Source organism: Cebidichthys violaceus, unplaced genomic scaffold, assembly GCF_023349555.1.
Source record: "Cebidichthys violaceus isolate CVI_PGR_0920_01 unplaced genomic scaffold, fCebVio1.0.p SCAF_42, whole genome shotgun sequence".
In the NCBI taxonomy this organism is placed as follows: domain Eukaryota; kingdom Metazoa; phylum Chordata; class Actinopteri; order Perciformes; family Stichaeidae; genus Cebidichthys; species Cebidichthys violaceus.
The window spans coordinates 2,217,912-2,232,284 of record NW_027176617.1 but is presented as its reverse complement, the minus strand read 5'-3'; the positions used below and the strand labels follow the sequence as shown (position 1 = coordinate 2,232,284).

The 14,373-nt window shown below is 38.8% G+C and overlaps 1 protein-coding gene across 7 annotated transcripts in view; it reads left to right on the top strand.

The window, feature by feature from the left end:
* The window catches only part of elmo1 (engulfment and cell motility 1 (ced-12 homolog, C. elegans)), a 97,924-nt gene extending 91,188 nt beyond the window's left edge, over positions 1–6,736 (top strand). For all 7 annotated transcript variants that reach the window (XM_068728471.1, XM_068728470.1, XM_068728472.1 and 4 more), the window contains 4 exons: positions 982–1,089; positions 2,173–2,255; positions 4,386–4,463; positions 5,252–6,736. In XM_068728471.1, coding sequence (XP_068584572.1) covers positions 982–1,089; positions 2,173–2,255; positions 4,386–4,463; positions 5,252–5,452 — 470 coding nt within the window. In that variant the 3' untranslated portion in view covers positions 5,453–6,736. The remainder of the gene's footprint in view (positions 1–981; positions 1,090–2,172; positions 2,256–4,385; positions 4,464–5,251) is intronic.
* The last annotated feature ends 7,637 nt before the right edge of the window (positions 6,737–14,373 follow it).

Here is a 14,373-nt window from a genome sequence, read left to right as displayed (position 1 = left end):
TCCAGCCTTTAACAAAACCTGGCCATAATGATATTATAATACAACCTGTTTCTGGAGCTTTCTGTTTGCTCTTTTTTGAGTGAAACTGTCTCAATAACATGAAGTATCCAGTTGCATTATGTAGTAACGCTTGTTGTCAAAGCACTAAAGCATCTCTAAACTGCTTCTCACTTTAGGAAGTTTGTGTAAAAGTCTTATAGCTACCTGTCTAGTATGAATAATACAGCCAGATCAATTTTTGACCACGTTATCCTTCACATGCAGCACATCATTTTAGGGAACTTTATGCTTTTTCACTTGTATTTTAGCTAATATTTTACTTGTGACAAATGCAAAACCATTGAGTATAGTCTCTAAATGACAATGAAGTTGCATCCTCACCTTTAGAAACAGTCTCAGAAAGTGGATATGAGAAGTTTCAAAGTTTCTGGTTTTTGTATTTTAGTGTACATCTTAAGCTTCATTTACTAACTTGTAAACTGAGCCTTTATTGTTTAAATTAAAACATGTTTTTCATTAAATGATCTGTCGTTGTTGGTGCTTCCTGTAGGCTTTTGGGGCCTCCTGCTTTACATGTTTGATTTTGATTTTCCTGTTGAAAAGAAATAAAATGTCATCAGGTCATAGTTAAGGGTTCACTAGAGAAAGAAATCCTGGATGTCTTTGTTCTGTTATTTTGACTTCAGTGTGTGGATTGTTGTTGAATCATTATTAAGATGATGGAGACCAGCCATCTGTATTGTTGCCCATCAAGATCCCTCCCTCATGCAGAGCATCATGGCCCATCTGTGGATTTTCCTCAAGGCTGTGTTTTTTTTGAGGGGGGGGGGGGTTTGCCATGCTAATTTTCACTCCTGTTGATGACTCATCCAATCCCATATGATGTCTTATGCCAGCCGCTGACTGATTTCACAACTCCTCTCTCTCTTTTTCTCCCCCTTTCCTCCCCTGTCTTCCTTTCTACTTGTGTTTTTTCCCCAGATAAATTTTGGTATTGCCGTCTTTCTCCGAACCATAAAGTCCTGCACTACGGAGATTTGGAAGAGAGCCCTCAAGGCGAAGTGCCCCACGACTCTTTACAGGACAAACGTGAGTGTCAATTGAAATTATTGATAGTCTTTACCCACTATTGTAACACAGTATGTATTTTTATTGCAGCTCAATTCATTAATTCAAATATATATTTTCTACAAGTCAACAGTCTCTATCCTCACTGATATCATACATAGCCCCAAAATACAGTGTGGCCAAGTGTCATTGACGCTGACTGCTGGCTTTAAAGCTACAGTCACTAACTGACCCATCCGCCATGTTGACAACAGTTAAGCAAAAACCAAGCATCGCCCATTAACCAGAGCAAACTTTCTCATTTTACAGCTAAATAGTACACTAAAATATGTTCCTGAAAACATCTGAGAGTTAATTTTGAAAGTTTGATTGCAGTTCACAAGCCTTACAAGCAGTGATTGACAGCTGCATTAGAGATTCCTTGGCTCTGATTGGTTGTTTTTCTTTGTGTGCTGTATTGTAAATGGCATAAGGAGCACTAAAAGAAGGCAGAGGAACCTGATTTTTATGCCTCTGCGCCAGCGACAGCTGTGGCCGGAGGCATTATGTTTTTATGTTTTGGGACAGATGGCAGGCGGAGTGGTCCATTCTTGTGAGCGTGAAATCTTGAAGGATTGTTTTTAAAATGTGGTTCAAACGTCCAGCTGGACTCGAAGATGAACTGATTTGGTGGTCAAAGCTCACTGTGACCTCAAAAAACATGTTTTTGGCCATAACTCAAGAGTTCCTGTGCTAATTATGACAATTTCACATGAACGTCTAATCGGATACAATTATGAAGTGATGACGTTTTTAACAGACATGGATGTAAACTGAAACTTTAACAATGGCGGAGATATACAACTACAAGGTGGTAATTCTAGTGTCACATATTATCTGTCTCATGTATTGCTGTTAGAATAGTGACAGTTTGAACAAATATGATAAAAAGCTATTTCTATTATCATTACCAATTGTAGCTTAACATCAGTTTTACTTGCAATGACAGATCTGAGGAGAATTTTAACTTTTAATCACTTGAATAAACCAGCCACCCATCTGGGACGACACAGTTGTAACAACAATGTTGTTGTTGTTCTTAACTCACTTCTGTCCTTTCTGCAGTGCCTGTGGCTGATATCAAAGCTGTTATCACCGGCAAAGACTGTCCTCACATGAAGGAGAAGGGAGCCCTGAAGCAAAACAAGGTGTGTTTGTGTGTGTGTTTGTGTGCACATGCATATGTGCACTTGCTTATGTGTGGGTGTGTATCTAGGCAAGATCATGTGTTTCTGTGTGCGTGAGAGTTGTATAACATGTCAGTTACATCATTTTGCTTTGGGAAATAACACAATAACTTGTGTCTCACTGCTCAGCACAGAAAGACGTATCCACTAGTGGCGTTGTGAAGAAAAAAATTACAGAATAGTCATTAAGCCAAAGACACAAATTACAAAAGAGCCGCCAAAAACATGTCACCTTCTTTTCTTTGCTGTTTAATTTGAAAGTAACACATCGGGCCTGCCCTCTGCAGTGCCTTAACCAGGATGAAAGAGCCATCTTGTCTGCGGCTGTGTACACATCAGCCTTTCGTCTCCTGCACTTTGCCTCTGTAAACCTTCGCCCCCCCAACCGCGGGACTCTGATATATTGGATCTTGGGTAAATAGCCTTGAAGACAAAGCAGCACGCCTCCTCCCTCCTTTGTCTCCTTCATTACCCTGTCAATAAGCGCACCTTGTCTAGGGGAATGACCTGAAGGGGGTCTGCGGGCCGTCTAGCAGGCCTGTCCCAGCCTTGTGAATGAGAACACAAGCACATTTCATTACTCACTGTTACAAGGCCAGCCAAAGTCACCTCTATGGGCTTCAAAGCATGTGGATCTTTTGTGGGACACTGAGGCAGAGGTGGGAGAGTGAGGTGGCCAGCAGTGTTTTTGTAATTATTCTGTACACACATACCCCAATGAGTATGTACTCAGATCCATATTTACTTTGTTTCAGACGCCTAATGTGCCTCAAGACATGCGTGTTATTTAGCAAACAGGTGCACCGACCTGGAAGTGCAATTTGAAGTGCGGCATTTTGCATCTCACTACTGACGCACATCTTCCAGCTTTACAGTATGTACTGTGCATGCATTTAAAGGGAGGATCACCCAAATGACTGAAGGATAAATTAAAATTTGCAATGGGTCCGACTTGCGTGAAAAATCCTCTGTCAAGAAAGTTTGTACGGGCATTCATGGTCCTCTCAGGATGAACTGGAATCATTTTGGTGATCTCCTGACTTCTCCATCAAGTCGAGATGATAATTTGTTTATACATTTTTTTTTTTTACAATACTGCAAAACTGATGACATTTCCATCAGCTGTACTTTGTGTTAAGTGCTAATTTGCAATTATTAACATGGCAACATGCTATACTACAACGGTGAACATGGTAAACATTATACCTGCTTAACATCAGAATGCATCATCACTGTGATCATGTTAGCATGCTGAGGTTAGCATTTAGTGCCACTGTGCCTATATACAGCCTCACAGAGCTGGTAGCATCACTGTAGACTCTTGTATTACTATAACTTAATTTGAGGTTTTGAAAACTCTCACAGTTTTGGTATTTATAAACTTTTCAATGAATGAAAAGTATATCCTGAGAAATAAAGCTCTAAGTGTTTTTTGAATTACATTTTTTGTTGCAGTAAATGTTTTGAACTCCCATAACATACATGTCATCATCAATAAATCTTTACTTTTCTAACTTTCCTGATCTGAGACAAATTCCACCACATACATCTTTTAAGCTCTCCCTCACAAAGGGCAGTTAGGCTGCAGTCCCAGTCTCTGACTGTGTAATTACCTGCTGCCTTAGTAAATCAGATGCTAATTTCACACAGATTGCAAGCAAGCAGTTAATGAATTGCTTTCATGTACACAAATTTGGCTCTCGGTGTGCCTGTTCCATTTCCTACAGTAGACCACAGTGGGAATACACCAGAAAGCATATCATATCCCATCATATTCCCAACCTCCCCAGGCATTTTTCAATATCTTGTATCTGAGGGCGTATTTCTCTCTTTAAGCTTTACCTCGCTAATACCTGATGAGTTGATATGCTGCTGATGTAACAGATGGTGACAAGACGTGTTGAGGACAGGGAGATTGCATTGGTATGCTAGCATTGTGGTTCAAATCTCACCTGTTTATTTTTTTTCTCTCTCCCGTGTCTCCATCCCACCTCCTCTACTCTGTCGCTGTCTGCATCTTCCGCTCTGTCTCTGCACCATTTTCTCTTCCTCACTTCTCCCTCTCTGCCTTTCACTCTGTCCTCTCTCCAGGAGGTGTTAGAGCTGGCCTTCTCCGTCCTCTATGAGTCGGACGAGTATTTAAACTTTATTGCTCCTGACAAGCATGAGGTAAGCCAACAGTGACAACACCCAGACTTTTTATTTATTGCTTTGTATACTAGTGCATAAGCAAATGTATAAGTCAGATAAGTACTGGATATTATCACTTTACCATATTTAAGACGTTTATTTTACACTTACACAGAGGACCATGTGTGTACATTTATTTCAGCAATGTAAAGACAAACACTTAATACAGTTTTAAGCATTCAGAGACATGAAAAATTTTCAATTATTTTATGTTATGCAATTATGTTATGTCCGTAATGGCCTAAAACACTAAGATATTCAAGGCTTAGCTAATGGTAGTAGACACATTTATATTGCTGGCTGTGTATATGTCATCATATCACCCAAACCTATTTGCATGTAGCTTGGATTTACAACTGACTATTATTATCTCAATTGACTTGATACTTAGCTTGAACAAAACTATAATCATATATTGACCATAATCTTGTATTTTCATGTAACTAACTTCTCAAGTCAATTGAAGCCAGAATATTTTTTTAAACATAGAGCTTTGTAGTTAGGACAAGAGAGAAGAATGTGTCCCTGCTCTACATCTCCTGAGTCACAGTATACACAGACTTCCCTCTCCTGGTGGTTTGCTTCTTTTATGCCTGCTTGTCTCTGTACCAGGTGGAGTCTGCACAGTGTCAACCAGCTCCTCTACATACATAGCATGCTTTTTTAGTGGATTTGGAAGTATTTAGTTTTTTAGTTATGACTACGAAGTCTTTCTAATAGTACCATTTTGATTTCACTTCATTTCGGATCCACATCTGTCTCTGCAGTACTGCGTGTGGACAGATGGTCTGAACGCCCTCCTGGGTAAGGAGATGACCAGCGATTACACCAAATCTGACATGGACACCCTGCTCTCCATGGAGATGAAGCTCCGGCTCTTGGATCTAGAGAACATCCAGATTCCTGAGGCCCCGCCCCCGATTCCCAAAGAACCTAGCAACTATGACTTTGTTTACGACTGTAACTAGACGAACAACCCCACGAGCCCGAACCTAAACCTTCCCAGCTTCTACTGTACTCTCTGGACCAATTCCCTTTTCTTATAAACTGGAACAAAACAAATAAAACCATATAATGTAAAAAATGAACTGTGACTGAACGAAAAAAGGATTTATTGAACAATTTTCCTCTTGCTTCTTGCTAGACCTCTATAAGAGAGAAAACGGTGCATATTAATAGGCTCGCTGCACTTGAGGGGACTCGGGTTTGATGCAGAGTCATCAGGTTGCCATGGAGAAGACAAACCGGGAAGTATTTGTTTTGCCTGTTGTTGGTCGTCCTCCGTCTTTTTCCTCACTCTCCTCCTGTGTCTGATGTTTTGAGACGTTCACTTCTTCTTCTCGACCGAAGGCACCTGCAATCCTTATGCTTGAAGATTGTGGTAGACAAATGTTTAGAAATTTATCTTCCTTGTCGTCCTTTTTTATGTTTACTTTATTATTTTTCCTCAGGGCTTTTTTGGAGGGATGGTTGTGTAGTTCAGGATCAGAGAGGAATGGGGTTTGTGTTTTGTCATCACCTTTCCAGCAGTATTTCTTGTCACATTCTCACTTACAGTATTTGTGGCAGCTAAATGTTTTCCATGAGGCTGAAGGGAAGGTTGAAGTACATTTTAAGAGGAATACTTCATGAAAATAGTCTCTAATATCTGCTCTGTCCTGCTACACATATACTGAAGACTGTTAGAGTAAGTCAATCCTCAAAATAAAGGCACTGTACTTAAGTGAATATCCTCTCTTTTAAATAGTCAAATGTTAATGTTGCTATCCCACCGCTGCTTATTGCATATTGTACACAACTACAGAGTGGCTTTGCCAAAAACAACCGTAAGAGCACCACCATTGTGAAAAACACATACAAACACACTCGTCTCTCCCTCATTGAGTCTTTCTCGTTGTAATGACTGCTGTACACAACATTCCTAAGCAATATTTGAGCTTTTTTTTGTTTATCATTTGTAAGTTGTTCATAATTTAGGGATTTGAAAATTGTGAATCTGCCTAGTAGTTTGTATTACAAAGAGGATGTTAGTGTTTTGATCAAGGGAAGTTGTCTTTTTTTTTGTGTTCAGGACTATATGGCCACAAAATTAAAAGTGTATGTACTTTTTTAATTTAAAAAGAGATCATGGTTATTTCTAGTATGACTTATATATTTTCCCCTTCCTATTTAATAGCTTCGGATGCTTTTCTTTAGGTTTTTTCAAAGCCCCTTAAAAACTGCTGTTTACATTAAAGATGTAAGAACTGTAACTACTTTTTCCTTCTGTTCCTGTCTTCATTCATGAACCACATTCACTTAAAGGATCATATGGTGTTTTGAGCATGCAGGAGAAAGGTTAGTGCTTGATCAAGAACAGCAAAACCTCTCAACATTGCTTGATTTTTACTATTTAGTTGCACTATATGTTGTGTGTACAGAATGTACCTTTAACAGTTGAGTAACAGATGGTGTATAGATTAGGACATTTATCATCCCAGAGGCAATTTTGTTTTTACAGAAAAGCATGCAATTCAAACCTAACTAAATGTATCCAACCTTCCCCCATTGTTTTCAAACAAGTTAATAAAGACCTTTAGTGCCAATCCACTTCTGGATTGTCTTTGTTTAGCTGTTGGGCCTGGTTCAAGCAGCACACGTTCAGGTATTATTGTAAATCAGAACTAATCTAAAACCAAAGCTAGATGTTAAAAAGCATCTACTAAACTGAAATAATATAAAACGGGTGGGGGTGTTTTTGCGTCCTTGGGTTTTGGTGCCTGGGTTTTCCCATTACATGCCTGGCTGTGTCAAACGATATTCATTTCCCTGCACACAGGTCGTAGCAGTCCCTTACTCCTTAGCATGTGACACCATTTCCTGCTTGACGGCTCTATCTTCCACCCAACCCAAGAACCTCCACTGAGCTCCGTCTTCAGGGGAACATTGTTCACTCACCAATGGATACTGATGCCCCTGTGCTCATTAGAAATGTAAGTCACTTTCTAACCGCATCTGTCTCCACTCTCTTGGGCAAAGTAGAAAACACTTTCTCTTGCCTACCACACACTCTTTAATTCACTCACCCATCTCTCTCTCACACACAGCATGCAGACATGTCAACAGTCACTCTTAAATGGCTCCATTCCTTGTAGGGGAAGCTGTGGTATGTTGCAGACCGAGCAGAGCCAGTCTGTTAAGTGGATTACTTATTGGAGCTGATGAAACTATTAGCCACTCATTAGCGAAATAGAGTAGGAAAAACAACAGACAGTGACAAAGAAAGAGGGAAGAGGAATTCTGAGTCCAGAACAGACCATTTTTCAATATTTCTTTTTTCTAAATATAAGTACATCAACCCCCAACATATCAAATAACGAAAACATTGTTTGCTTAAAATGTACAGGAGTAATAGAAGCCACATACAATTCTGAATACCTATTCTGAACTGCAAATATATGTGAAAAGAGGAAAAGTCTCAAATATCATGACAACATAATGCCAAAGACAGGAAATGTGGCTGAAAGACACTACAAGTTACTGGATACTTGCTTAACAAAAGAAGATTCAGACAAAAAAACAACAACCATAATGTTTCATAAAAACCTTTAAGAGTGTCAGCTAAACAGATATTTAGATATTATATTTGTTACTCTGAGTTTGTGTTAACCAGTATGTAAATGTGCTGCTGGAGGCAAAGAAGCTGTTTTAATATACTTACCATATCTTGATGCCCTACTGGTTGCCCAGTGTGTGCATATGTGCATGCGTGTGTGCATACGTCTCAATCCAGACTCGCCCGTGAACGACAGGAGAGAAAAGGACTTGGCTGACCTCATTACAAGTTCTCGGAGATTTCACGCAGAGTGTGACAGTAGCCTAAAGGCTGCAGCCAGCAGGGTGCCGCTCCTTTCCTCGTCCAACAGGACACACTAATCAAATCAGATTATGGCTTGAACTGATTATATGGGCATGCATTCCTCCACAGCAGGCCCTCAGACAAGTTGGCAGAGCATCTAGACACGTCCGCCTTCTTCCCTCATCATCATCCACTTGATAGTGTTTGCAGGGTCAATTCAGCCAAACAGAAAATACTTTTTACAAAGACATTAGTTCCAATTAAATCTATTGGCATTGAGAGCCGTGGATTATCCAGCGTGTTCCATCATTTGAGTGTGAGCATTATAAAGAAATTAGATAACCTCCATATTGGGGTGACAGCTGATGTGTCAAATGCAGATAATCTCAATCTTAGCAAATTAAACCAAATTTCCAATGGTTTTTTTTTGTTAGGTTGTGGGATTAGTTCCCTCATATTTCTCAAAGTTGGAATAGATCTTGTGATGGCTGTTTTCCTCCCTCTATGTCTACATCATGGTAGCATCAGAATTCAGGTCAGAAAGCTTGTGAACATTTAAAGATTATATGCTGCAGCTTCACAGTAGGGAGGGCTTAAGGGTGCAACAAATACAAACAAAAAAACTAGACTTGCTATTTCTCGTCTTTTATTATTGGCTGCTATAGTTCAGTTGTTTCCTAAGGGTGTTATTGACAAAATGTCGTCTTACTGGAGTAAATAACAAATCTAATGGTGCCCAAGTAGCAGCTAAAGGGGCAGATAGAAAAAAATATGAGAGAGCTATTCTAAGTTTTCCTGCTCATCATTTGTATTGACTTATTTTCTCAGCTTGTTCTCTCTCTCTCATTACTGGAGACATTTGTCCAATGTGGACCCATCAGGGGCCGCAGAGAAAAGCTCTGCTCCACTGAAGTTATTGATTACTGGAGGGACAGATCCATATCCCTTGTAGAACATTATTATTCACTTGGCCCGAGAGCAACACTCTTCAGTCAGTGTGGAGAAGACAGAACGATGCTGGGTGCAGCATTTCTGGCGTCAATGTGATGGACACCTGCAGAGCAGAGAGTTATGGATTAATAACTCAGATTTAGACCACAGATACATTGTTTGTGTCTTTTTTAATCCAAATAAAATAAAGTGACTCAGTAAAGGCCCCGAAAACCTCAGTTGATGTGTCACTAAGAGCAGATTTGGTTATTTTACATGACAGATGTTTGTTTTGTCTGGTCTATTTTTGCTGGTTTGAGGTGGTTGGGGCTTAGTTGGAAAAAGGTGATGTCACAAACGTCACCAATCAGAGTTTAGCAATATTTTTAATCAAAATCTGACAACAGATTAGGGATTGTTTGCTATGGTCCCAGGCCACCATCTATCAAATTTGATCAGACTACATGTTGCCCTGATGAAGCAGGTAAGCTGAGTTTTTGTGTTGTTTTACACTTGTAATTAATAATACATGGTGTTTGGCTTCATTTTCCTTGTATCCACCACACAAATGTAAATTTGGTACCCAAGTACTTTTCCTGTGGTGTAGAAATAATAAACGCAAGCAAATATTCTATGCGTCCGGTTAAACTTCTCACGTTGCTGCAGTGACGTAGTACTCCAGGGTGTGTCAGTACACTGTGGGCCGTGGTTAAAGATGCAAAGGAGCACACCAATTCGCAATAGCCAGGGATACTTTATGTTTATCCCTGCTTTATATTTTAATGATAATTAGGTGTAAACTAAACTAAATGAGTTACACCAAAAGAAACTGCATGTTGGTAGTTTTAACTACCAACATGATTTTGTAGATACATTTCCTGAAGAGGCAGATGAGCAGTGGCTGTGCCTGCTCCTCCAGCTGCAGCACCTGGCGCCCTGGGCCAGGATTAGCAGGGCAAAATGATTGCATTAACCCAGACAAAGATCATCCCAGCAGAGTGGGAAACTGTGATTTAGATAAACGGATACAACTCTGAAATTGATTTCCATGTCCACCCCAACAGTTGCTGAATGTCATCTATCTTAGTAATGAATCTGAAAGTCTTATCTTCGCTGGTGGTTGTGTGGTGATTGATTGAAGATACTGCTGCCGTCAGTCAGCGTTTACAAGAGTTATACAAGCACACCTTGACTAATGTCTTTCTAATGGGCAGCAAGAGGAGTAGTCTGCCAAGATGCATTCACTCTGCATGAGAAAAAAAACTGTTGTAGATTAGAGGAAATCAAGTTGATTTGTATCACCAATTTCCAAACATGCAAAAAGCTTTTCTATTCTTATTCTTGACCTTGGAAACAGCAGCAGCTTTATTGAGATCCAATAAAGCTGCTGCTGTTTCCAAGGTGTGTATCAATGCAGAGCACTTTTAGCCGTTCTCTTCTGACTTAAAAGCTGCAGTTAGAAATTCATTCTTGACCTTGGAAACCAAACTCAGCACTTATTTGTTAAATAATTAGTGTTAAATGATTATTTTTTTGTTTAATTTTGAGATGTCAAAAGAGTACATATCATATATGAACTATGTGAACTGGGAAAATACATCATCCAGAACTTGTTTGTCTTCTAGTTACGTGAGCTTGAGAACAATGCTGTCTGTATTTCTAAAATGGCTTACTTTCTTTGGACTTTTTGTCATATCCCTGCAGGAAACACCTGTCAAGAAGAAACAATACCTAATAGAGCTAAAACTGTCCCAAAATCACCTGTCATCTCTGTTTCTCACATATTTTTTTACTTATATATGTCAAAACCCACTGCGTTGTCTTTTTTAATGTCCTCTTTTTTTCACTAAACCACCTTCATCTCTTCCCACACAACTACACAAATGCACATCAAAATCTTTTGTTCTATTTTTGGTGAAAAACAGTCGCAGCAAGTGAACATGTCATACTCAAGTCCTTTGTTCTCCTCTGCGTCGCTCAGGATCTAATTCTGGTGAAGGTTGACACCTCTTGATGTGGTAAAATGGACGGGTACTTTGTTGTAAACCGTAGCCCATGAATCACTCTGGGTTTGAAGAGCAAGAGCGCCACTGAGGAGGGGAAGGTGATAAAGAGGAGACAACAAATGAGCTGAACTTGAGCCGTGAGGCTTGCTCCTCTAATTGCTCCTGAATCTTTAAAAGGCACCATATGTTCTGGCTTTGATAAAGAAGACATGTGGGGGAAAGGAAAGATGGATGGTGATGTACTGAAGAACAGGGGATGTCTGTCTGATGCACCAATAAATCTTTTAGATTTCCCCACTGCCAGCCCCACCCAAGGCTGCACCAAATTAAACAAATGCCTGATGGGTAGAGGGATTGTCCTCCGACCAAGTGACCTGATGGGTTTAGGACCAAGTGAGAACTCTGGTACTAATGATTACATTCATACTCTGGTATTAATGATAACAATGATTGTTACATGGTAAAAACTCAAGCTATTTTCTCTCCGTCTGCAAGCCCACCAGACAGTCCCCTTGTGACAGAGAAGCTTCTCATCAAAGTTAGAGATGTCACTTTTGTTTCTTTTTCTCGATGTTTGCGTCTTTTAAAATAGTTTCCTGGAGTGACAGTTCTTAATTTCGGCCTTTTATCTCCTCACAGGTGTGTGAGAAGAAAGCGGAGGAGAGATCGATAAAGAAAGAGAGAGAAAAATCTCCCATTGGGCCATTTTTTTCATGCTGCATTGTGTGGGATTGACACAAGACTAAGGCGAGCCAAACTCAGTCCTGGGCATCTATATTTACCACTGCAGAACCTGCCAGTGCCAGTGTGTGTAGGATGACAGCAGGCATAGTGCCTCAATAGGAAAATATTGTCAAGATGGCTCGCTGCAACAGCAAAGGAACAGACTGAAGTCTACTGTTGCAATCTCAGGAAAGACTCTCAGCTGTTTAAAATGCCCTGGGACCCTTCAATCAAGAGTTACTGAGATACAGAGCATGCAGAAAGTTTCTGCTCTAAAGGTTTAAAACCAGGGAATATAGAAAAGAACTGAGGCAGCCAAATAGCTTTAAAATCTGTTTAAAGTTGCCCCCCCCTCAGTAAATTGCTCCATTCCTGCAGAGCGCACATCACACACAATCTTTTTCCTTTTCTTTCTAATATGGGTTAGCCTAGCGCTTTTATTCTTGATTTAAATAACAAAGGTGGAAGTATAATTATCGTGCCTTATGTTCACAAAGCTATTTCAGACTAGGTGTGTCAATCTAGGACCATTAGAGCACTCAACTGACTGTAGACGTAAGGCTTAGCTCAACAAATTTCGGGGTGTCCGCGTTAAGGTTACAGGTTACTATATTATTACTTTTGTATGACTTTTTTCAATTTACTGTACTAAGACTTTTTCTACATAATATACTATGACTTTTTCATTACTTTTTTTGACATCCTATGCTATTACTTTTCTACGACTTTTTTCGACATACTATACTATGACTTTTTTATGACTTTATACTATATACTATAGTATAGTATGTCGAAAAAAGTAATGAAAAAGTCAGTGTAGCAGCTACACTATGACTTTTTCATTACTTTTTTCGACATATTATACTATGCCTTTTTTATGACTTCTTTCGACTCACTATTCTGACTTTTTTGTGACTTTTTTCAAAATGCTATACTATGAATTTCGACTTACTATTCTATGACTTTTTAATTACTTTTTAATTACTTTTTTCTTACGCCCTTTCTCAACATCTAATACTATTACTTTTTTCTGACTTTTTCAACATACTATGACTTTTTTATGAATTCTTTCGACATACTATATTATGACTTTTTTTGACATGCTATACTATGACTTTTGTATGACTTTTAAAAACATGGTCTATATGACTTTTTTCAAGATATTATGCTATGACTTTTTTATAAATGTTCAAAAGAATATTTTATTACATTTTTTTAACACTTGAAATTTTCAAGGAATCTAGGATTCAAGGATAATTTATTGTCACAATACATCACAGACTTCACAATGAAAATCAAATGTACCCTTTTGTTACATAAGAAAAACATGCCAACCAAACAAACAAATGAAATTACGTATTGCTTTCCTGTTTATTTTTTGCATCAGGAGGACTGCAAAAAGCAGGGAAAAACCACATTCTTTGAGCAATATTGTTGACATCTGGACACTAGAAATTTGACGTCAGGGAAACACTGTCCATCAACTCTGATTACGTTTTAGCAACAAGTTTCATTGATATACAGAGTCCGCCTCTTGTCCCACAGTGGTCCTGCGTTCTCTTGCGCTCCCCTCTTCAAGTGCAGCTTGATCCGGGATGCCAGTTCTCGGTAAAGATGTAGGCACCACACTTACCGACCCCTATTGCTTAGTTAGCCTGAGTTTTCCTGCGACCGGACATTAGCCAGGAGTGGATTGGGTGGTAGAATAACCTAAGCTACTTGCTGGGTTATATTTCATATTGGCTCTGTCCCGTCACGACTCTGCTTTCAGTAGAGTTTGGTCCGACAGGGTGGTTGGTCGTGGCCGGTGATCATCTCAATGTCCACTCCACAAAGAATTAATTCAATTCCCCATAATCTAGTCATTTTTTATATACTATACTGAGATTTTTTGTATTACTTTATTTGACATATGCTATTACATTTGGATACATTATTTTCATCATACTATACTATGACATTTTAAACATGTTTTCATTATATTATAGCATGACTTTTTTTAAACTACTACAATTCATTTTCAATTAATTTAGTCTTTTTTTTTTACTACATTATGACACTTTTATTACTGTTCAAAATACTATCCAACAAATATTTTCAATATACTATCTTATGGCTTTTTGCTTCATGATATACTATGAAATATCTTCTTTTTTTTTTCAGAATACTATTCTATGACTTTTTCAACCTGCTGTACTATGACTTTCTTTGACAAGGTATACTGTAACTTTTTATTTACTTTTTTCGACATACTATCCATGACTTTTTTGACTTACTATACTGTCACTTTTTCACGACTTTTTTAGACGTACTATACTATGTTTTGTTTTATTACTTTTTTGACTTACTATACTGTCACTATTTTATGGCTTTTTCTCACACTTTTCGTCAA